The 23,156-nt window shown below is 38.2% G+C and overlaps 1 protein-coding gene across 1 annotated transcript; it reads left to right on the forward strand.

Moving 5' to 3' along the window:
* Positions 1 to 180: 180 nt before the first annotated feature.
* On the forward strand, positions 181 to 23,006 carry lars1b (leucyl-tRNA synthetase 1b). The gene is made up of 32 exons (XM_008287975.1): positions 181 to 301; positions 580 to 701; positions 2,107 to 2,194; positions 2,329 to 2,409; positions 2,774 to 2,911; positions 3,541 to 3,702; positions 4,020 to 4,132; positions 4,456 to 4,519; positions 4,751 to 4,839; positions 5,048 to 5,273; positions 5,547 to 5,634; positions 6,594 to 6,670; positions 6,847 to 6,900; positions 7,021 to 7,161; positions 7,483 to 7,560; positions 7,782 to 7,867; positions 8,133 to 8,198; positions 8,431 to 8,513; positions 9,801 to 9,939; positions 10,217 to 10,429; positions 11,445 to 11,502; positions 11,883 to 11,946; positions 13,321 to 13,504; positions 14,171 to 14,261; positions 14,495 to 14,635; positions 15,570 to 15,710; positions 17,304 to 17,414; positions 17,643 to 17,753; positions 19,107 to 19,211; positions 20,168 to 20,263; positions 20,531 to 20,663; positions 21,889 to 23,006. Exons 1-32 carry the CDS (start codon positions 296 to 298, stop codon positions 22,092 to 22,094), a joined length of 3,555 nt encoding a protein of 1,184 aa, XP_008286197.1. The 5' UTR covers positions 181 to 295; the 3' UTR covers positions 22,095 to 23,006.
* Positions 23,007 to 23,156: the final 150 nt, after the last annotated feature.

The raw sequence follows: 23,156 nt of genomic DNA on the forward strand, positions 1-23,156 counted from the left end.
TACAAAGCGAATAATCAAATCCAACAGCGGATCTACAGTTGTCTTTTGAACCATGTGAGATTAAAAATACTATTTACCGCATGAATAATGTTGCTATTTGGACAAATATTTAACAATACGACGCCTTAAAATTTCTACGGACTACATTTCCCAGAAAACCCCGCGGGGAGCGGATTGTGGGTGTCATCATCCAGGCACCGGTGGCGTGGGTCTCTCTTGTCAAACTGGAAACTATTTCTGCCGTTTCTTTTTCTCCAAACAGCGGGATAGTAAATAGCTCGTAATTTTGGTCAAAATGACGGTAGGTCCAATGTTCTAATTATGTGAAGTTTAAAATGGCTAATGCTAATTTAGAGGAGGTGGACACGTTCTTTCTCACTACATTAACTTACTGTAGCTGTTAGCTAAGTTAGCTAACATGAGCTGTCGAACCAGCTGCAGAAATAGGAATGAGACTCAGTTAAACCAGATATTACAGCTGTTTTGTCAATTAGAAAATAATCAGTTTACTTGCAGCTTTTACTGTGCAGACATTATTTTCCTAACAAACCTGTAATTTTACCCGGCATTGTGTTGCAGGAGCGGAAAGGAACAGCAAAGTTGGACTTTTTGAGAAAGATTGAATTAGAAATCCAGGAGAAATGGGAGAAGCAGAAAGCATTTGAGCATGATGCACCTACAACCGTTGGGGAAAGCACAAAGTGAGTAGTTGCTTCGTCTTGCTATTATGAAGAAGCTTATGTTGTGTTCCTGAAAAAGTTTCAGTCTTTTATGCATTTGGCTCGGCTAATTTTAATATGCAGCTGTAAGTCTGGAAAAGAAAGCAGTTCGGTGAGATTGTTGTACTTCGGAATGTCAGAGCAGTGTCTGCAAGTGTACTTCCCTCTGTAATACTCTTGATACAACAAACTATAACACACCCATTGTTCATAATACACACTGTAATAGATATGTAGTTGCTACTATTAATAAAGAAGAAAAAAAAAAAAAACAAACAAGTCATGCAAGTGATGGTGTAATCCTACGTTTTAGTTACATGGTGCAGTTTATGCACACAGGGTGAACCATTTAACCAGCTGAACCCAAAAACCTGCCAGCAGGCTTAAAGCCATGTTTTCTTGTAAAATATCAGGGAAAGTACGCTATTAATTAGAGCCAGAAACTGTAAAAACAGAAAGAATCATCAGATATTCAACTTTCTGAGTCTCCTTGAATGCCACTTGTGTTAAGTGCAGTTCCTTTGGAAAAAAATAACCAAAATTAACCCAAAAATAGTCATATTTCATCGAAATTGTTTTATTTTACGTGTTATTCAATAACTCACTAGAAATAAACATTGAATCCTGTAAAATAAATAAATAAATAAAAATCCTGCACTCCTCAGTACAGCTGAGTAACCATGATTGACACAGCTGCAACCAACAGCCGTGTCATGGCAAAAATTCTCAGACTGTTTTAAGTAAATTGCAGGCTGTGTTTACGCAGAGCAGAGGCAAGAGAGATTGACAGGGAAATAAAACAAACCTGATCAATACAGTAAATGGTACATGGCTCAAAACAGTGGAACAGGTTGTCAGTAAGTTGTTGGAAGATACAGCGTGATGAAATATTTTTCTAGAATTAATGTGCAGAATAGTGAGAAAAACAAAAAATAGTAAAGGCTGTAAAATGTAACTACTTAAACATCTATAGCATACAAAGACCTTGTGTTTTTTAGTGTTTCAACACTAGTGTGTATTTGAAACATATTGGATAGATTGATTCTATTGTTTTATGTCTTGTAAATTAAAAAGTCAAAGAAATTCAAATGACGTGTTGTTTTTTTTTTTTAAAGATGTATGATGCTAGAACTTCGGTATATTACACAAAAAAAACATTTTGGAGTTCTCCCTCCTTCTAAGGTTGTGCTGTTTCAATAGAGGTGCAAAAGTTAATGTTGTAGTGAAAAATTAGCCCACAATGAGTAAAAATGTGACAGAACCAAAAGAACACAGTTAAAGTAATAGTTGCTATTTCTCAGTTTAGAACTTTGTGCTTGGAAAGGAATACCAGATATCAGACTCCCTTTGTCTTTAAGATTAACTGTCTTTTTTCCCCCCCTTCCAGCAAAAACAAGTACTTTGTCACCTTCCCCTATCCTTACATGAATGGCCGATTGCACCTTGGCCATACATTCAGCTTGTCAAAGTGTGAGGTAAGGTTGCACTTAGAAGCAAATGGGTCAACATTGAGAAATTACCTTTGATCATCATCTGTGATGGAAACATTGAGATTCAAATTTTGGATCACTGGTTTCTTATCTGCTGCTGTTCAATTTTGTTCCTGCAGTTTGGTGTTGGTTACCAGGCCCTGAAGGGGAAGAAATGCCTGTTCCCATTCGGGCTGCACTGCACAGGGATGCCAATCAAAGTGAGTGTCTGTTTTTGTTTTTTCATTCTATTGTATAAAGTTCAGTTCAGTTTGCAATGACTCACTGCGGTAGAAAGTTATTTCAGGTATGATAATTGTTGCCTTTGCTTTGTAACAAAAGGTTTATGCAGATTCTTTTTGAGGAACTAAGATCTGACAAAGTCATAACTCTTTTAATTATGCAAACACAATATGCATGTTGTTGCCAACTACATTCGTTTCTTATAACAAGTAATAATATTCTATTTTTATGATAATTTAGTAATTAATCTTTGCTCATAATCCACCTTCTGACATCCTCTCATCTACATACACTGCCTTGTTAGCCTTTTTAGTATCCATAAATCTATGTTGTATTCACCAGGCCTGTGCAGACAAACTGAAGAGAGAGATGGAGCTTTATGGAAACCCTCCACAGTTTCCAGACGAGGAGGAAGAAGAGAAGGAGAAGCCAAAAACATCTGATGAAATCATCATCAAGGACAAAGCAAAAGGAAAGAAGGTCAGGATCTAAATGTCAACGCTATTAACATTTTCCACGCTAAACTTGGTTTATGTTTTTGTCATAAACATTTTAGACATTTTTTCAATAAGAGTGATTTTACATAGCTTAACGACTGGATAAAAAGCAATTACACAAATCTGTGTCAAATTTGGATTTCAAAACAGCAGCTTCTTGTTCAAACGTGTATTTTTTTATTTAAGGATGGTTAAAGAAAAAATGTGTAAATAATTTCATTTTTTTTCTGTTTGTCTCTTAAAGAATGATACTAACATATACTGTGAACTGTAATGAGCAGTGTCCTCTTGCAGCAAACAATACAATATTTTTCTTGTTAAATTTTGTTTTGTGTGTGGGGACATTAAATCTGCTCCAAAATTATTGTAGATGATCTGTTCAAAACAAAAAGGAGTATTTGTATGTTAAAGCACGAAGTGATAAGCTGTGTTACATGACTTTTATGAGATTCAAATTTGAAATAACTAGCCACCATCATCAAACCTACTGAACAAAATATGTGGTTTATTAATATTTCCTTTTGCTCTATTATCCCTTGATTTCTTACCTACATAACTGGTTTAGCACTGCATTTGCCGTATTTTAAAAACTGTTTCTTATTTTTCTGCTAGAGCAAAGCAGTGGCCAAATCTGGATCCTCCACTTTCCAGTGGGACATCATGAGATCTTTGGGCCTGAAAGACGACGAGATTGTCCAGTTTGCCAATGCTGAGCACTGGCTGGAGTACTTCCCTCCTCTGGCTGTAAAAGACCTCAAACAGATGGGAGTCAAGGTGACTAATTCTGATAATCTAGCTTTCGCAAATGCCTGTCTTTTTCAGTTTTGTTTGTTTCTGTGCCCGTGTCTTAACCCTGTTGTGATTCACATTACTTTTAAGAGTAAACTACAATTGACTTTTAACATTCATGCAGTGTCACCGGGCAGAATAATGTAAACATCAACAATCAACAAAATTCGAAAAACACATTGACATTCACATTTCAATTTTTCTATGAACCAAGATTTTTTTTCGGACCCAAGGAAAGTTCGATCACATCATTCATTTAGTCAACTGTGTTTAAATCCTGGTGTTGTGTTATTATCTCTCAGGTTGACTGGAGGCGTTCATTCATCACCACAGACGTGAACCCTTTCTACGACTCTTTTGTCAGGTGGCAGTTTGTCACTCTGAAAGAGAGGAAAAAGATCAAGTTTGGCAAAAGGTGAGGTAGAATTATTATTTGTATATAACCTCTTACTTGTTCTGCAAAGTAAAACAAAGAGAACGTTTTTCTGGCAACATCCTTTCAGTTGTAAAGGGAAGACAAAGGAAAGTAAAAACAAGTTTTCTTTCTTGAGCTGTATTGCCGTCCTGTGCTGTTGTGATTCTTTTCATCGGGTAAAGGCAAAGTGGATCTTTTATGGAATATAATCGTCGCTATATAATCTACCTTTCAGTTTGACTTTAGCCTCGGGCAGCTTAACTTAATGTTAAATTGTGTGTTCTTTTAGTCGTGTAATGTGACTATCCTGGACTTCTCTGCAGGTATACTATCTACTCTCCCAAGGATGGACAGCCATGCATGGACCATGACAGACAGACAGGAGAGGTAGACTTAACAGCCTCTATAGAACAATTCATCAATTCTGAAAAACCAATCTGTAATATGATTTTATATGATCAGTAAAAAAAAAAAAAATATTGACCCAACATTTTTGCACATATTGACTTTCAAATGTTTGTCTTCCTGACTGCTCATAAAAATCCTCTCATATTTATAATTGTGGTGATTGAAGACCAGTGTTGATTTTCTTCTACATCATTAATGCTTCATTTGCAGGGAGTTGGACCTCAGGAGTACACACTCATCAAGATGAAGATAGTTGAACCTTACACTGCAAAATTCAAATCCAAAGTCTTTTACAGCAGGTAACAAGCAACAAACACCGAACACTGTGCTGCCAGTGACTCCTCTTGGGGAGGACACTATTGCACAAATGTTTTTATGCTTTTGAGTTTATCCTAGGAGCTTTACTAGAAGTAGGATAATGAGTTTAATTCTCATTATGTAAATACCATGACTCAGTCTTGACTTGAGACAAAAGTAAAGTCCTAATCCTTGTCGTCCTCCCCACAGTGGCATGAAAGGCAAAAACATCTTTCTGGTGGCTGCCACTCTTAGACCAGAGACCATGTTTGGTCAGACCAACTGCTGGGTGAGACCCGATATGAAGTATGTCGCCTTTGAGACAAACAGCGGAGACATCTTCATCAGCACCAGCAGGTCTGCCAGGAACATGTCTTTCCAGGGCTTCACCAAGGAGAACGGAGTCGTGCCAGTGATCATGGAAATACTGGGACAGGTACTGCTTTTGCTTCCTTCTTGCTCTCAGCTATGGCAAATGAATTCAGATTTATATTTTTTTATGTATTTAATTCAGTCTAATGGTAAAACACAAAGACGACTAACTAATACTATGTACAGAAAGTTGACCAGTTTGCATGTAGAGAATATTTATTTAAATGTGCTTTGTATTGTTTTTGCTGTATGTGTTTCAGAGCAGGATAAAGTATGATGCTTATGTCCTCACAATGTAAATAAAACCAGGCTCTCCTTTATCTTTGTGTCTGTCTAGGATATCCTTGGCAGTGCCTTGAGTGCTCCTCTGACCTCCTACAAGATCATCTATGCTCTTCCTATGCTCACCATCAAGGAGGACAAAGGTATGACTCAAAAGACTTACGTCAGATACATTAGTCATGTGTATTTAGTGCTTTTTTTTTAACGCCAGCTATGTGTCATGTTATGTTACAGTGCTATAATTGTTCATAGGCTCCTTTGCCATAGTTGCCCAAGCAACAGGAATATCCCAGTGTGTGGCACCTTCCTCTCTTTTGAACTTAGAGAACTGTAGCTGAAAATTACTGATTAGTTCAACAATCGTTAATGGACCTGTATACATTAATTTTCGAAAAGATTTTTTTCCCCAGCCCTTGCTCCTTTAGCTGTTAGTCCACACTCTCTGCAAAGACAAAGGTTTCTGCACTTCGGTTTATCCTTTAAGATCTTGTGTCGTTCTTAACAAGGTGTATGGAAAAATACTGGATTCTCAAAATAGCACAACAAGGTCAAGGTGGAATTGAACAGTGTCGTACTGTGATGTCAAAGGATGAAAGTAATGGGTTCTTTTTTCCCCGGGGTCGAACATTTGCAAACATATGAAACGGACCTAATTGCGGAGTGCCTCTATTCTGTGAGAAGACAGCATTATCTGTTTTTTTCTGGTCTGTTTTGCTTGAGGGGTGCAGTTTGTCTATTTGTATTCATGTGTCCTGTTGATGAATTTCTGTACATGGTCGTAATTGGAATTTCTAAATGACTAAGCTGAAATGTCAGAATTTCAATATGAATGAATCTCTCATGCCCAGTGTGCCATCCTATTTCTAAGAGGTTGTGGAGGGTAATGAGCAACAGTAAATCTCAGTTTCCAGATCACGTGTATTTATTTGTCCCCCGCATTGTCTCCTTAGTTAATTAGTTGCATCAGTGTAGCTGTGTGGCAGCTGAGGAAATGTGGCAGCATTTAGTTTTTAATATCTTTGATTGTGTGTAGAATGGAGCAAATTACAGTCTCATTTAATAAATTTTATACATTGCTTTGCCTTGTCTATGTTTTCTTCAGGCACCGGGGTTGTTACCAGTGTGCCATCTGATGCTCCTGATGACATTGCCGCTCTCAGGGACATCAAGAAAAAACAGGTAATTTTGACTGACCCTTAAGTAAATCTTTACTCTGTTACCATTCACCGAGCCTTTTAACCCCCAAAAAACAGTCGTTTTGAAGTTTATTTGGACCAAACTCATCATCACATCTATTCTTTAAACAAACATTACATGTAACATTTTATTAATATTACTATTCTTGCATATCAAAGGCTCTACGGGAGAAGTATGGAATTGAGGACAAGATGGTGTTGCCATTTGAGCCGGTAAGCTGATTTAATACAGGTCCATTTGATTTTAACTTGGTTGCACTGGGCCCTAAAACTCAGTGTTTGATGATAAAGGCACTACTAATGCGAGTTTGCATACTTGTGTGCACATGTCAGGTACCCATCATAGACATCCCAGGCTATGGAAACCTGTCGGCACCTCTGGTGTGTGATGAGTTAAAGATCCAGAGCCAGAACGACAAGGAGAAACTGGCTGAGGCCAAGGAGAAGGTCTACCTGAAGGGATTTTATGAAGGGGTGAGTGCCCTCAGTGCTTAATGAGTAAAGAAACAGCAAGATAGGTCAGCAAAATACAACCTCTCTGTGAGCCCCCTGTGGATTTGACTTTTCTTTTCTCCCAGACACAAATCAAGTAATTCACATCTTAAGGCCACAATAAATGATTAATTATCTGGCTGTTTATTATGTGTTGCCTTCAGATAGTTTGGTTCTGTCTACTGCTGGAAAAAAAAAAAAAAACATAGGAGCATGGCCCACTTGTTGATGACATAACTGGTAGAATGCTGAAAAACAATGCAGCAATATGAATGTGTTCCTGTGAATGAATTCTTGTCTCAGATCATGCTGGTGGATGGATACAAGGGACAGAAGGTTCAGGATGTCAAGAAGCCAATTCAGAAGATGATGGTGGAGAGAGTAAGACATTTTGATTAATTCAAATAACAAATAACAATAAAGTACAGTCAAAATATACATGTAAGAACAATTTAAGATTCTGACTTTACCCTGGAATATATTTTGTGGTTTTCTATGTCTGTCCACTGTTACAGGGAGTTAACATGCAAAGCAGGATAGATGTGTGCAGTATGATTTCTATTTATTTTTAATGATGTTGGCTCTGGATTAATGTATCACAGGGTGAGGCCATGATCTACATGGAACCAGAAAAACAGGTCATGTCACGTTCAGCTGATGAGTGCGTGGTGGCTCTCTGTGATCAATGGTGAGTACTACAAGAATGTTAATACAATAAAACCTGACAATGTTTTCATCTGGGATTTAAAAAAAAAAACAACTGTTTGATCTGAGCGCATCTAAAGCTCCATATGTAAACAGAAGTGTTATTTTCTTGTCGAGTTTTGTTTATCATGGCCACACAACTTAAAGAAATATTGATGAAGCAGTACCTCTGTAAAACACTAAATATCTTGTGGCATTTCCAGTGTCTTTGATAAGCTTTATGCAAATATTATATGTGTGTCCTGCAGGTATTTGGACTACGGGGATGCTGAGTGGAAGCAGCAGGCCAATGAAGCCCTCAAGTCTTTGGAGACGTAAGACACTTACCTCTGATGCTTTTTAGTTAGCTTTGTTGTCAAAGTTTGCTTTTTGCATGGTTGCAAACGTTCAGAAATTCTCGTTCTAAGTGTTGAACATACATTTAAACAATTTATTGCTTGCAAGTGCCGTGCTGAAAGCTGAAAACATTTTTTTTTTTAATCATACCAAAGTTGAAAGAAGCCTTAATGTTATTTTATGTGCTCTGTTTTGCAAAATACTATACAGATTTTGTGATGAGACCAGGAGGAACTTTGAGGCAACCTTGGCCTGGCTACAGGAGCATGCCTGCTCTCGTACCTACGGTCTTGGTAAGTGATGTCCTCGTCTGTGTGTGTGAAAGTGTGTGCAGTAAAACATTTATGAAGATAGTCTATGCAACCTGAATTTTATTTGTAATTTGGATGATGCTTTCATCACAGTCTCATTCAAAGGTGACACCATTTGTCTAGGATACATTTTACCACCCTGTCAGAGATGAATAGGACTTGAGGCTTCTTGAACTGGTATTTGGGTGATGTTTTTGGTCTATAGATGGAGACAGAGGACTAATGATAAAGCACATCGCAACAGTCTGCCTCTGTTCACACAATAATAGATGCAGACTGAAGGCCAGCTGGCACACTGTACATGCCGGCACAGTACAGTCTAGGCCTATTGTTGACTCCTACTGTAGAAATAAGAAAACAAAGCACAAGATCTCTCCAGCCAGCATATCAGACAAGCAGTCTGATATGCTCCTCAGATATTTTTTTGTAAGGTGCATATTGTGCAGACTTTTCTCCAGTAGAACTTGTGCAAGTCAAAGAATTCACTCTATGCCTGAACGTACACTGAAAGCTCAAGTACATCAGATGCATTAAGCTGTGTATTGGATGAAGTGTTTGTACTTTGTAAGTAACTTATAGGTCACCTGTGGTTTTCCTGCTCCACCAGACGAAAAATGTTGTTTTTAATGGTTTTAAAGTTATGTTCAAATGAATGTAAAAACAAAATATATAAATGTAGTCATCTAAATTGTGTATTTAATGTTGCTCAAATGTCAGAGACATGCATCCACTGCCAATGAAACTTAATTACTGCTCAAGCTTGCAGTGATTTTTAGTCATGGTAAAGGATCTCAGTTGAATCTTATTAGAAACTCAAACATGAGTTTAGCAGATTTGAGGTTTAAATGAGTTGTTTGACTTTGATAACGCCTTATGGCCAAAAATTGCTAAAAATCTAAAAGTTGAAGAAAAGTGACCAAAATCAGTGAGTAAAAGCAGAAGTTGCTGTGTCATCTGTCAAAACAACAGGTTAGCTACTTGTGGTTTGTTTTTTTGGAAAATAAAGAATTGCATCCGTTTGTTTACAAAGAATTACACAATGAGGCCAAGGATATATATTTTTTGCATTAGTGTTTCTCCTGGCACCAGCATGTAACCAGCTTGACAAGACGGCAAATTCAACAAAACATTGCATCAGCAAAGAAACAGCAAATGTCTTGATTTGTAGTTTTGTTTCTTTTTCACTTTCATGATTGTGTTCGTGTCTCTCTCCGTCTATGTGGATGCGCGTGTGTGTCTGTATGTGTGCACGTCCCCTGGTTGCCATAGGAACGCGGCTGCCTTGGGACGAGCAGTGGCTGATTGAGTCGCTATCGGACTCCACCATCTACATGGCTTACTACACAGTAGCCCACCTCCTCCAGGGAGGCGTGCTCAATGGACAGGGAGGCTCGCCGCTGGGCATCAAGTACGGATACAATACACACTCATGCCTGTACAAAATAATAAACGAGTACTGAACCTTAACTGATGCGTCCACAGTATAACCTGTAACTTCCTCTACACTAAAATACAATAGCAAAGAAAAGTGAAATGCACACTGTCAAATACTGGATTATATAAAAGCACACTGTCACCATGAAGCATTTAATTGCTTTTTTTTTTTTTTTACCTCACTTTAACCTTGTACATCCCCCTTGACTCAATCTTTTTCCGTTCTCCCTGTTTTTTTTTTTCCCTCACAGGCCAGAGCAGATGACCAGGGAGGTTTGGGACTTCATCTTCTTTAAGACGTCTCCATTCCCCAAGACAGACATCCCCAAAGAGCACCTACAGAGGCTGAGGAGAGAGTTTGAGTACTGGTACCCGGTGGATGTCCGTGTGTCTGGCAAAGACCTGGTTCCCAACCACCTGTCCTACTTCCTGTACAACCATGTGGCTATGTGGCCCAAAGACAAGTGAGTCTTCCCCACTTGACTAACCAGTACAGACACATGGAGTGACTATATGAGGTACTAAATTCATAACATGTTAGAATTCACAGATATCGGGTCTAAAGGAGAATTGTTTTTTAGTTGGTTTTTTAAGTTTTTTTTTGAGGGAAAAAGTCTAAATAACAAAGTTGATTGACTGTTAAATGAATATTTTGACATTTTGGCAAACACGCTTAACAAAATCCATCTCATTTGTGTAATTTATGTAAAAGCCAAAGTATAAAAACAACAATTCTGCATTTTATGGTTGATGTACCAGACTAATTCTTGGCTTAGATTCGTGACTTTTGAGTATTTGCGCCGGTTGCCTGGTAACCAGTCCTGTTAGGTTTGCCTCGTTTCATGTTTGTGTTTGTTGTTAGTGCTTTTGACAGCCTTGTCTGCATTTATGTACATTAAAAAAGGCAAGAATAGTTATGTAGCACCATTCAGGCGCAAGTCAAGTGCTTCACAGGGCAGAAAAATACATCAGACATCAAACATTGCATTCAGATTAGATACAACCTTTTTATTAATAATATAATATTAATATTAATCATCCATTACCTTTTGGTGGAATCACATCTCAAGGATATGATCATAATAAGTAGTTTAACTTCTTCTAACAATTCCAAGCAAACTATCATTAAATTCTAATAAAATTGTGTCACTTTGTTTTACTCTCGTGAAGAGTTTTATTTAATGTGAAGCCTAACGTTTGAACACTGTTCAACACATTATCCTTTTATTTGATTTTATACATTTGTTACGTGGAGATATATTAATAAAAGAAAAATGTCTTTATTAATATAATGATGATGATTTTAAACACGTTGCCCAGCCTCACTGTAATTTCAGTTCGATGAAGGGGTTCTGAATTTCATGGAAAAAAGTAAGATCCCTGATTTTAAAAATGAAGAAGCAACCTTGGGTTGAGGTTAACTTGATTATGCTGATGGAGAAAGGGACACTAAGAAGATCTTTTTTCTCTCATCTGCAGTGGGAAGTGGCCACAAGCAGTGCGAGCTAACGGGCATCTGCTTCTCAACTCTGAAAAGGTGTGTCAAATATTTATGGTGTGAAATATTAATCTGCATATATTAATTCTAATCTTTCAATTTGTTATTAAGGGAAGGAGGTCTGATCCCATCTGATGTGGTCGTTTGTGTTGCTAGCTTCATAACTGACTTTAAAATATTGCAATTAAACATTTTGCAGCTTAAACTAAACTTTTATGTTGGATGCTGGTGAAGATGTTAATTGTTTTTTTTTTTATCTTGTGTTTTGTTTGTTTGTTTTGTGAGTTTTAAACACAGAACTGGCCTGGATCTATACTTCCATTGCCCTATGCTTTCTCTTGAACTTATGTGGGTGGACATGTTTGAAAAATTCTGGCTGCTAACATCTGTTATTTTATTTTATTTTTTTAATTTACCAGATGTCCAAATCAACAGGAAACTTCCTCACTCTCACCCAAGCCATTGACAAGTTTTCAGCAGACGGTACAATCAGTTTTTTTCTTGATTTATCTCCCTCTTTCTATTTCTTATCTTTTACTCCTCTACTATCTTGCGATTTTTCATTTCACAATTTCTGTTTCGTACTGGAAGAAAAACACATCAAGTTTACTTTCAGAGGACATTACTGTGTTTTCACAGTGCACGGGCCATTACACTTGATTATACGATGCACATCTTTTATCCTCTGGTGAGGATAATTAGAAAAAAACCTCCCTAAGATAGCTGGAGTGTTGATATTGGGTGTTATGAGCTATTGTATATGTCAGAGCCTTTACACTGCACTGTAAGTAATGAGTTCTGTATATTAATTTAATATGCATGCTGTAATAAAACTGTAACCAGGAAGGCAGTGTATATTCAATATGTTCTCTGCACCAGAAGTAACTTATTAATGCCCGGCGACAATATGATATTATTACAATAGAAATGTTTTATTCAGTCAAAACTTATTACGTATTTGCATGATCTCTATTCCAGAAATGCACAACTGCCAGTTAGTCAACAAGAAAGAGAATGGGGGGGAAAAAATAAAAGCGTATATTTATTCTAAAATAAAATATTTATAGGGTGATGGAAAGAAAATGTTTTCACTGTGCAGTTCTGAGATCAAGATTTAGACAAAAATTAGTTTCTAAAAATGTAATTAAAACAAACTTTTGAAATAATTAAAGTTGAATACCCATTTTCAGAATTTTAATCTTATGTTGTTCTTCTCCATATGTTTATTTGGTTTTATATCTGTCTATTTTTTTTAGCTATCATCTTTAGCTGAGATCTTTTTTTTATCTGTACCTGGATGGTACTCACATTAACCCCAATATCCCACCTACCCTCAATATACCTCAGGATTTGTCTAGCCATCCCTCCTGGTTTCTTTTCCTTTCTTTGTTTGTTTCCGTTGGTTGTTATTTCCACCTTCTTTGTCTTTCTGTTCTGAACGGGCTGAATAATAGATAGACGTATCTCTTGCGTCTCCAGAAACTGTCCTGCCGTGGGAGTAAAGAACTTCATGGTCTGACAGTAGATAGATGTATTATGTTAACTTCCTGTCTAAGAGCTTGTAGTGATGTCTGCTGGGTATCTGAGGTTTTTTTTCTCAGACTGAAAGCCTCTGAACTTCACCTGTCGAAAAGTATTGTGCAGAAGACAAAAGAAGTGCTCTGTTCAGTGTTTGTCAAATGATTAGAGGACTCAAATAGTGGTATGTTTAGGGAGAGCAAGTTATGATGGAGAATGGAGACTCTGGCAATGCAAGGTTTTGACTTTGTAAGGTTACCTACATATCATCTTTAACCAGATTATATTGATCCCTGTACTTTCTGCTGCTTTAACACACCTTTTGATTCCCTATCTCAGGTATGCGTCTGGCTCTAGCAGATGCCGGGGACACGGTAGAAGACGCCAACTTTGTAGAGACCATGGCCGATGCTGGCATCTTGCGCCTCTACACTTGGGTAGAGTGGGTAAAGGAGATGATTGCCAACCAGAAGAACCTGAGAACGGGGCCTGCAGACACCTTCAACGATCGGGTCTTTGCCAGGTAAATTAATAAATTATTAAGTTAAAATTATCATATGAAGCAAGGCCATGTACAGAGGCTTTTAAAATATTGAGACTAAGAACGCAGAGCTGAATTTTAACCTGGATAATCCTGCACAACGTTGGAAAGTGTCTTTTTGAAAACAGGTAAACTATTAAAACTGTTAAACGCCAACAATAATTTATTTGTATGATATGGTGCAAATGCTCTTACTACTGAAAATATAACCTACTAATCAGTTATATAGTTACTTGATTGATTAATCTACTGTTTAAGTTGTTGTGGATGGACATCATCTCACCTCTTGTCTATTTTAATCAGATATGGAATACTGATATTTTTAGCACTAGTGGGATATGGTATTTACATACAAGATCTTATATTTAATCGGCAATATTCTGTTAAAGTGAGCTTATTTCTCTTTACGTTGCATTGCTTTGTGATTTCTTGAGCTCATGTTTCTTACATTTTTTAAAAAACTGAAATTAAAATACTGTGGCCATTTGGCACTCATAGCAAAGAAATGAGAGCAGGGATCTAGAATATAATTTAGTCTTTCAGAAGCTGGATGGTTCCTTTGGAATACTTGTCCCTGATATATATATTTATTTCTTTCAGTGCTGATAACTGGTACACTGAAAAAAACGAATTTTGTGTCCTGTCTAGTGAAATCAATGCAGGTATCATTAAGACGGAGCAGCACTATGAGAAGATGATGTACAAGGAGGCTCTGAAGAGTGGCTTTTTCGAGTTCCAGGTAAATATAATCTTATTTTCAAATCAGCTCTCTGATCCGAATATCAAACTTTGTAGCTTGAAGATGAATATTGTGGATACTGCAGTGAGTGCTAAAACAGTAGCATAGCATGTCTTGGAACTCACATAGCATCCTGTACATTTGATTAAGGTATATGCGATAGTTTGAGAGCCATCTAATTAGCAGTGTTGATGCTGACAAACCTTTAAACTGTTTTTCCTGTGTGTATTCAGGCAGCCAAAGACAAGTATCGGGAGCTAGCCATCGAAGGCATGCACAGAGATCTCGTCTTCCAATTCATAGAGAGACAAACTCTGCTGCTGGCCCCCATCTGCCCACACCTTTGTGAATACACTTGGGGTCTGCTGGGCAAGGTAAGACACATATGGATTTAATAATAATAATGTATGTAATAAGCATATGGCTTTACCACCATTAGGCTCCAGCCCCTACGCAACCCTAGTGAGGATTAAGTGGTATATATTTATTGGATGGATGGATGGATTTATCACCATTCTCTCATGTTCTGAGTGTCCCATGTGCTCTGGCTGGGTTCACAACTGACTTAGATCCTCTGTTTCCCGTAGTTTTTATTTTATTTTATTTATTTTTTTAATTCTTTAAACCACTGTATACTTTCAAGTATATCAGAAATACAGTCAAAGAAAACAGTTTAGTTTCCCGTGTTTGTTTACATTTATGAGTAGATCAAGAAGCTAAAACTCACAAGTTCATGTAGGTTTGCAGTAGCGCGGGTCCCTCTGTTCATTTACCTGCGTGAAATGGCTATGAACATATTCCCACTGTTGATGTTCATGTCCACCGGGAGCCGGTTTTCACACCCCAGGCTTCTGTCTCCTAGCAGTATGAAATGAATGTTCACAGTGTTGCATGCGTCCAATAGCACAGAGAGCCAAGAATATTTTTAACACTGAAATTTATGAATATGAAGAAGTGCTGCTGTGCTGGTGATAGGTTTTTCGGTTGTCGCTTAGCAACAACAAAAGCCCCACAACCGGTATTTTCTCCAATTATGTGTTCAACACCACTAGCTAAAGAGCTAAGAGGCACTTGGTGGACACAGAGGTACACACGTTAGTCTGGGCTTCTTGCACATTGCCTAGTTAATGTGGTGTCTGCTAGTTTTGTTATGATGGCAGCGTGACCTCTGGCTGTGTCGTTAATAGGATTCTAAAGCGTCGGTGAGCCTCACACTTCTGTAGTTTTGATTTTCGACACAAACCAAAACAACATTTTTAACCCCCCGGTAACTCCTCATCCTTCCTTTCCCCTCTTTCTGCCTTACAGACAGGTTCTCTGATGAAAGCCTCGTGGCCTGTGGCTGGCCCAGTTGACGAGATTCTGATTCGTTCCTCTCAGTACCTCATGGAGACGGCCCACGACCTCCGTCTGAGACTAAAAGCATACATGCTTCCCCCCAAAAACAAGGTAAAATATGTGTTTTCCCTGCCACTTCACTCCATGGCTGTAATGGCTTTTTAAACTAATTGTGCAAATGAATAGACATTTCAGAATTGATTACTTTCTTTTTAATAGTTTCTATGAAATCCAACACTTGTCTCAAAGTGTTCATTAGGTAATTAATTAAGTAATTAAATTGGAAGCAGCAGTGTGTCGGAGTCTTCTCTCCCTCAGGTGTTGTTTAACAGTTTGATAGCTGTTTGATGTAGAGCACACTGATGCAGAAAATGATTTAAAAAAACAAAAAAAACCTGCACAATAAGAAGCTTGAAACTATCAGGCACCAACAGGCAAAAGTAGAGATTGGGTTTTAGCAGCAATTTATCATATCTGAAGCCAGCGTACAGTTTAATCTAAATGCTTTCGAGTAGCACAAAACTAAAACTCAAACTTTGTCAAATAAAACATTTTGCTAGGAAGATAAATGGTCAGCTGCATGCTTTGTTTTGTATATTTTGTGTCTTTCTTTACTTGGAAAATAAAATAAAAAACAGGATGTGAAGTTTTGAAAAAAATGTGTTTGAGACTAAGCTTAACAAACATGTATGTTTACAACACTTGGAACTGGATCAAAAAATAAATAGAAAGGATTTTTTTGTTGTTTTTGTTTTGTTTTTATGGTCCACACTTCCCAATCTAACATGTAGCAGTTGTGGATTATTGATGCTGTCTCTTTGCGACTCTCCAACAGCATCCTGTGTCCTTTCAGATACCCTGGAAAGCTTAAGTCTGTGTTGTGTTCACAGCAGGAAAGTTAGTCTATTGTTTGTTAACCGGTCGGCACTTCAATAGGTAGCTGTAGGCAGCTGAGAGAAAAGCAAAACGAGTATTGACAAAATCTTAGACAGCCGATATCTCGGGCTTCCAGGCCACTGCAATTGATTGGCTGCAAATGTTGTGTTGCTTGTTGCCTTGTAGGATTGGAAAGATGACAGGAAAGGAGGAGAAAAAGAAAGACAGGAGAGGCTGTTTGTTATTATTTTAAAGTTTTCATGCATGACGTTTGTTAAGCAGGCTGATATATTGTGTTGGCAAGTGAGTTTCAATCAGCCAGGCAGAGGGGAGCAGGACATGCCACATTTTAACACGACACAATTTTGTAAATGCAGAATATTTTGTATTTTAAAAAGGAATTGATGATCAAATCAAAATCAGAGTGATGACTAATTTACAAAAGGAGTATCACCTACTTTATTAAACTTCTAATAAAGCTGTGAAATCAGATTTATTCAGTATCTTTTTCCCTTCGTAAGCAGCTTCATCTGATTTTTATTTACACTGTTAATATGCTGTCACATCAGGATTCATTTGTGAAAACACACTTATGGTACAGGAGTAGAGCAGACTTGACAGCTGTCACGTAAAATAAGTTCACAGATCCACATGTCTGCTGAAGACGATCACACAGTCACACAACAGAAACAGCTGGCTTCTTGAATAATCCAAACACAGTCTGCATTTAATTGAGGCCACCTTGTGTTGTGCTTCTGACTATATGAATAAATGAGATGGATTCAAAAATGCTTTTTTTTGTTTCTTAATCCTGCTTTTCTTGAACAGAAAGGTGACTCGAAGCCCCCAGCCAAGCCTTCCCACTGCACCATCTACGTGGCCAAGAGCTACCCTCCATGGCAGCACAGTGCCTTATCCCTGCTCGGCAAGCACTACAAGGTGAGGAGCAAGCCAAACCTGGAATTCATCCTTTTGGTATTTGCAGAAAGTACAGACACCTGTAGCATAGTGATGCACTGAATTGCTTGCTCCTGTCCATCTATATTTTCATAATTGTGTCTTGGATGATGATGTCAATTAATCCTGTGTTTCCTTTATGTTACTCTTCTTTCTGTCTCTGTTTGGCTCAGTTATTTACCACTGTTTCTTGCTTTGCAATCCATCCAGAGCAACAGCGGTGTCCTTCCAGACAACAAAGTGATAGCAGGCGAGTTGGGAGCCTTGCCTGAACTAAAGAAATACATGAAGAGAGTCATGCCTTTTGTAGCCATGATCAAGGTAAATCTAGTGGAAGGGTGACACCGTTCTACCATCTGTATAAAGACACATTCACTCCCCTCCCCATCATTCTGTTCTTCTCTACCTGTATCATTTTTCTGACTCTCTTTGATTTACTATTCTAAATATTGACTTTAATGCCAGAATTCTGCAGACAGACACCTTCTTTTGTGTTTTTTTAGGTATTTTTTTTGCTCTGTTTTGATTGAGTTGGATTTGTTTACTCCCAACGGAGCTGTTTATGCAACTTGTCCATACGGTAGCTCATCTTTTGTGTTCACACACAGCACTGCCTGTGATTGGTTCAGAGTGTACTCTAGTAATTTGATCGAAATGGAGTCTGGATCTTCAAAAGCTGTTTTTTTATTACTCCTTTTTGTGTCAAACAATGACAAAATTGCAGCCAATGTGGTGAAACAATTTGAGCAAAGAAATTCCAGGAATACTTGGTCTGCAGGGTTCAGTGTGTTGTTTGATTGAAAGACTACAAAACGCACGTCTGACAGGCTGTCTCAGCCTCTTTCGGTTTGTTTACAACATTCATAAAGATGTGATTTTTTTATTTTTTATTTTATTTTTGTTCCCATCAACTTGACTGCTGGTCTGTATGTCTTGATTCACAGTTGTTATTCTCACCTTTCTGTAAATGGGCTGCATTGCATACAGATTCTATTTAATTCCTATCACACTACAACCTGCGTCACCACTGGCTATGGTGTTGTTTTGATCTAAAAACAGCAGGTATTACAGGATAGGAAAAATGACAAAAATAACAAGAAATTTAGGAATGACTGCAGTCATTGTTTCCGTATATATTAAGCTATGTATTCACTTAAATTCAAGTGGGTAGTAAATGATTAGAAGCACGTCGCTTATTAAAATTTTAGATATCATATCTCACAGGTGCTCGGGCTTTGTTCAGGTGTTGCTGTTTCACTGCAGTGATCAAACAGAATGAACCTAATAAATAGTCATGATGAGCTTTGTATTCGTCCATGATTTGTCTTTCAAGCTGGTCTTCCAGCTTGTTTCCTCTCCCGCCTCTCCACGTTTGATAGTTTGTTTTAGCATCTTTTCCTCTCAAAGCTTTTTTTCTTAATAATCTCATAGTGGCAGCATTAACATAACAATGAACTTTGTGCGTAATGCTGAATTCTAACTAAAACATGATTTCTTTACTAATGACACACAATACTGCATTTTCTGTTCTTCTTTCAGCTGCAGGTTTGTTAAAAATGTATGAAAAAAATGCTGTTATTTCTTCACGAGAGTTGACATTACGTACAGGCTTGTGGATTATTTATGTTTGTATCTGGGATTCTGACTGTGTGGGTTTTGCTTTCTGTTCTTTAGGAGAACCTGGAGAAGAACGGTCCCAGGGTCTTGGATCTGGAGCTGGAGTTTGATGAGCGGGCAGTTCTCATGGAGAACCTGGTCTACTTGACTAATTCTCTGGAGGTAACTACCCTCAAAAACATCTGTTCCAAAAACCACTTCTAAGGGTTTTGTGAACCCAGTGTTTGATGCTAAATTTGATGAGACTAGACAGTATCCACAAGCAGCAAAACCATCATATCCACAGTTGAAAGCGAACACGTTTATGTGATTAGGTTCTGTTTGTTTTCACATAAATGTCAACATGTTGTTGCAGCATTTTGGTTTTGTTCAGAAATACCTCGACTTTAAAGCCGAGTTTCAGTACTTCTGCAAAAGTACGCCGAGACAATCCTGAGCTCACTTGTCAGTCAGAAAATCCCTTAATACTTTTGTCTGCACAAAAGCTTAGCCTTGGCAAAAAATAAAACCCAAAGTCCCTAAGATACTTTAGGAAACCAGCACAGATTTAACAGCAGAAAAGGAAAATTCTACATAATGTACATCAAAGTAATAACCTGAATGGAATGCCCATGTTTCTGATAGATCATAGCCGCAGATAAGTTGATGACAGAAGATACATCAGCAGAGAAAGATAAGGTATTATGTAGGACTGAAATGGGAGGATATGTTACTTACCTCACAACCGGGTTTTCACAAGAATGGTCAGCAAAGAAGAGCTTTATGTGGTTTCAGAAGATTGTGTGGGCATTTTAACAGTTTTCTCTGGCTGTAGAAAGATAAATCAAGAAAGCCTTAGACACCATGGTCTTTAAAGAACCAAACTCCAGAGTCTTTAATAGATTACAGTATTCTTATCCCTGACTAGTTTACAGTCCTGCTACCACCGAACTACTGTCCAGGGAATACGTTACAGACGAGTGCAAAGCCAGCCGTCGGATCTCTGATCAATACAGGAGTCTGGTTAACACCACCAGCATTTGCCAGTGCGCATACACACCTGTACACACATCATCTTGTGGACTAGACTGCTCAGCTGATTATCTTTTTTTTTGTTCCACATTGTTTCCCCTTGACAGTTGGAGCAGATTGATGTCTTGTTTGCATCTGAGGCTGATGACAAAGTGAAGGAGGACTGTTGCCCAGGGAAACCGTTCAGTGTTTTCAGATCAGAGGTAAATGCTTTTGGCTGTGTGTTGGCTGCTCAAAGTTTGACTTTGTGAGTGTTCAAGGTAGAATTTTGAGTTTCTTACTCACCCATTTGTCCTCATTTTGTTTGGTGTATTTTCTGTATGTTTCTACATGTTTTCTCCGTGTTGTTTGACTGTGTGCATCCCTTCTACTGCGGTGTTTGAGTCAGTGATTAACAAAATAATTGCTGTGCACTCAGATCAACTATTTAATTGTGTGTTGGGCATTGTGTCACACTTTTGCCTTCCCAGCCCGGAGTGTGTGTGTCCCTGGTCAACCCTCAACCGTTCAACGGCCTGTTTTCAACAAAGGTTGACATCCGACAGGGGGACAGCAAAGACAGCGTAATCCGTAGACTGTCCAAGGTCAACAGACTCATCAAAGGTGTGTGGGACAAATGGAAATGCCAGCAGATATTCAGAAGTCATTATTAAGAACTCAAATGTGTTTGGTAATATTTACAAATGTTTGGTAGAATCTAAAAAAAAAAGGAATATATATTTTATAGCTTGGGACGAGAATGTTTTGAAACCACTGGGTTACAATTAGATTCAGATTTAGATCAGATTATTCATCTTTGTGGTAAAAAGTGTTGCACCATCCATCTGCCATCATTGTGTACAAGGACTGGGAAAGAGAGTAGCTCCAGTGGGGCTATGACAAGAAAAAGCTGTTGAGAACAATTTCCATAATGACAGAGTGGAAACATGTTTTTACTTTTCTTTTTTTTTTTGCAAAATTATTAAAACTCCAATGTGTAAATGTATTTAGACCCTTTGCTGCGACACTCTAAATAAAGCTTTTTTTTCACAGCAGTTGTTTTGACATGAGGTAGGTAAACACAGGTGTCACATTAATGAAGGCGCTGTACCGAAATAGAATAGGACCTTCATTAAAGTCATTAGTGACACCTGTGTTTACCTCCTATTTTATGTCGCGGTAGCTGCTGTGAATAAGGTCTGTAATGTTAGGGGGCGTCCTCCCCTCTTCTTATTTCTCAGTTCTTACATCCCACCTCCATTCCTCATGTCTTACTACCTTCAAATTGAGATGCAAGTAGAGGAGGCAGGGAACAGACACAAAGAGAACAGAGCTGAGGCAACATCCTCACTTCAAAGCCATCATTGTAAAGTGATCAGTTTAAAAGAAAAAAGCCAATTAAATTGTCGTGCGTCATCTGTCCATTATTAGTCTGCTGCTGTTAATTCGTAAAGTCAGTTCACAATGTGGCACAAGTAAGACAAACTGAATAAGGATATGTAAAAACAGTTCAATATGACCCAGTTTCTTTGTAGCCTGTTATCCCTTTCACTCTGCTTTCTGCCTAGAACTTATCTCTAATTTTTCCATCTCTCCTCACTGCTGTCTTGATTCTCATTTTCCATCCTTCCTCCTTCCTCTCTTTGCTCTGATTTCCTAATCCTTGTCAATACTTTCACTCCTTATTTATTTATTTATTTTTTAAAATCTTTTTTTCCTTTCCCCAATCGTGTCTGCACCACTCTCGCTTGCTAATCCCTCTGCTTTGTCTTACCTCCACCACTTCCCCTCATTCTGTATCTGTTCATTTCTGTTCTCTGTCCTTCCTTACCTCTGACTCTTCCACCAGATCTGTCCAAAGTGAAGCTGATGAGGTACGAGGACCCCGTACTAGGACCCCGCCGGGTGCCCGTCCTGGGACAGGAGGAACAAGGCAAACTGCCCATCTCCAACAAATCTGTGTTCAACGTCAATCTGGAGGAGAAGAGAGTCACCCTGGCTGACAATGGCCTGACTGTAGACATCGGGGACACTCTGGTTTATCTGATCCAGTAGATTAGCACTCACACAAACAGACACATGAGGGCACATTCAGCAGTGAGTCCTTAAAAACATTCAAATGCATCATGAAATGTTACAATAAGATAGATTATTTTCATTCAATGACTCTGACTAGTAGGTGTATTTATGTTTTTATAATTAATGTTTCTGTAATTACATCTACAGCCCATTGTGGTGGTGATTTAAGATATCATCTCACCGTTTTAGGTTTCTTTTGTTCGCTGCTGAATGTGACCTCGGGTAATACTGAAAGTAGCTGGACCTGAAAAGTTTGCTTCTATCTCCTGGTTTTAAAACAACCAATACACTTGTCGTACATTCAGCTCTGGGTTTTGGTTTCTGTTATCCCACTGAAAGTGTTCTGTGCTTAAGGGGTGCAAAGACAGTTTGACAATAATCCCAGACTATCACAAAAGTTTTGACTTTTTTTTTTTATTTTTATTTTTTTAGCATGATTGTTTGCAAGCATAACACCAGAATTTGTATTCTGTTCTGCAGGACTCAGGACACGAACCCCGGTCGCCAGTGTCTTTTCGTTGTCTGTAAAGTTCAATCTTTTTTCTCGATTGTCCACTCTTCTTCCTTACTGGTGTCACAAGCAATTATCTCAAGCTTTAAAACAATTTTTTTCTAGGACACATTGAACAAACATCTCCTACCGCATCCTGTTCTGTCACTATTTTACATTAGCACATTGTTGAACTGCTCATGCACCCTCCTGGATGTCACGTTTTCATATAGATGGTAATGCGTCCGTTGTGTTGTTTTATACATTGAAGGTGAGGCATATTGTTCCTTCGTGTCTTGTCAGCCTGTCAGACAGCTTTCCTATTTTCTAGCCAGGGACGGTGCTCGTCTGGCTTTTCCAGAGAAATAATAAAAACGGATGAAAATACTCAGCTCCAATGTTGTTTCTCCCTCTTCTTCTCTATCTTCTAAGCATAGCTAAATAAGACAAGTGTTCCTCACAAGAATAAGACTTAACTCAAGTTATGCCGAGTCCTGGATCTTGGCCCTTTTGTGTAGATGTGAGCGCTCTTCTGATGAGGCTGCTGT

Source organism: Stegastes partitus, unplaced genomic scaffold, assembly GCF_000690725.1.
Source record: "Stegastes partitus isolate 25-593 unplaced genomic scaffold, Stegastes_partitus-1.0.2 Scaffold532, whole genome shotgun sequence".
Classification (NCBI taxonomy): Eukaryota; Metazoa; Chordata; class Actinopteri; family Pomacentridae; genus Stegastes; species Stegastes partitus.

Excerpts from the sequence above, each read along its gene's own strand:
- lars1b (XM_008287975.1), top strand. Across the intron at positions 2,410-2,773 it reads GCACAGGGATGCCAATCAAA|GCCTGTGCAGACAAACTGAA; the intron begins GTGAGTGTCTGT and ends TGTATTCACCAG. Across the intron at positions 13,505-14,170 it reads AACGATCGGGTCTTTGCCAG|TGAAATCAATGCAGGTATCA; the intron begins GTAAATTAATAA and ends TGTCCTGTCTAG.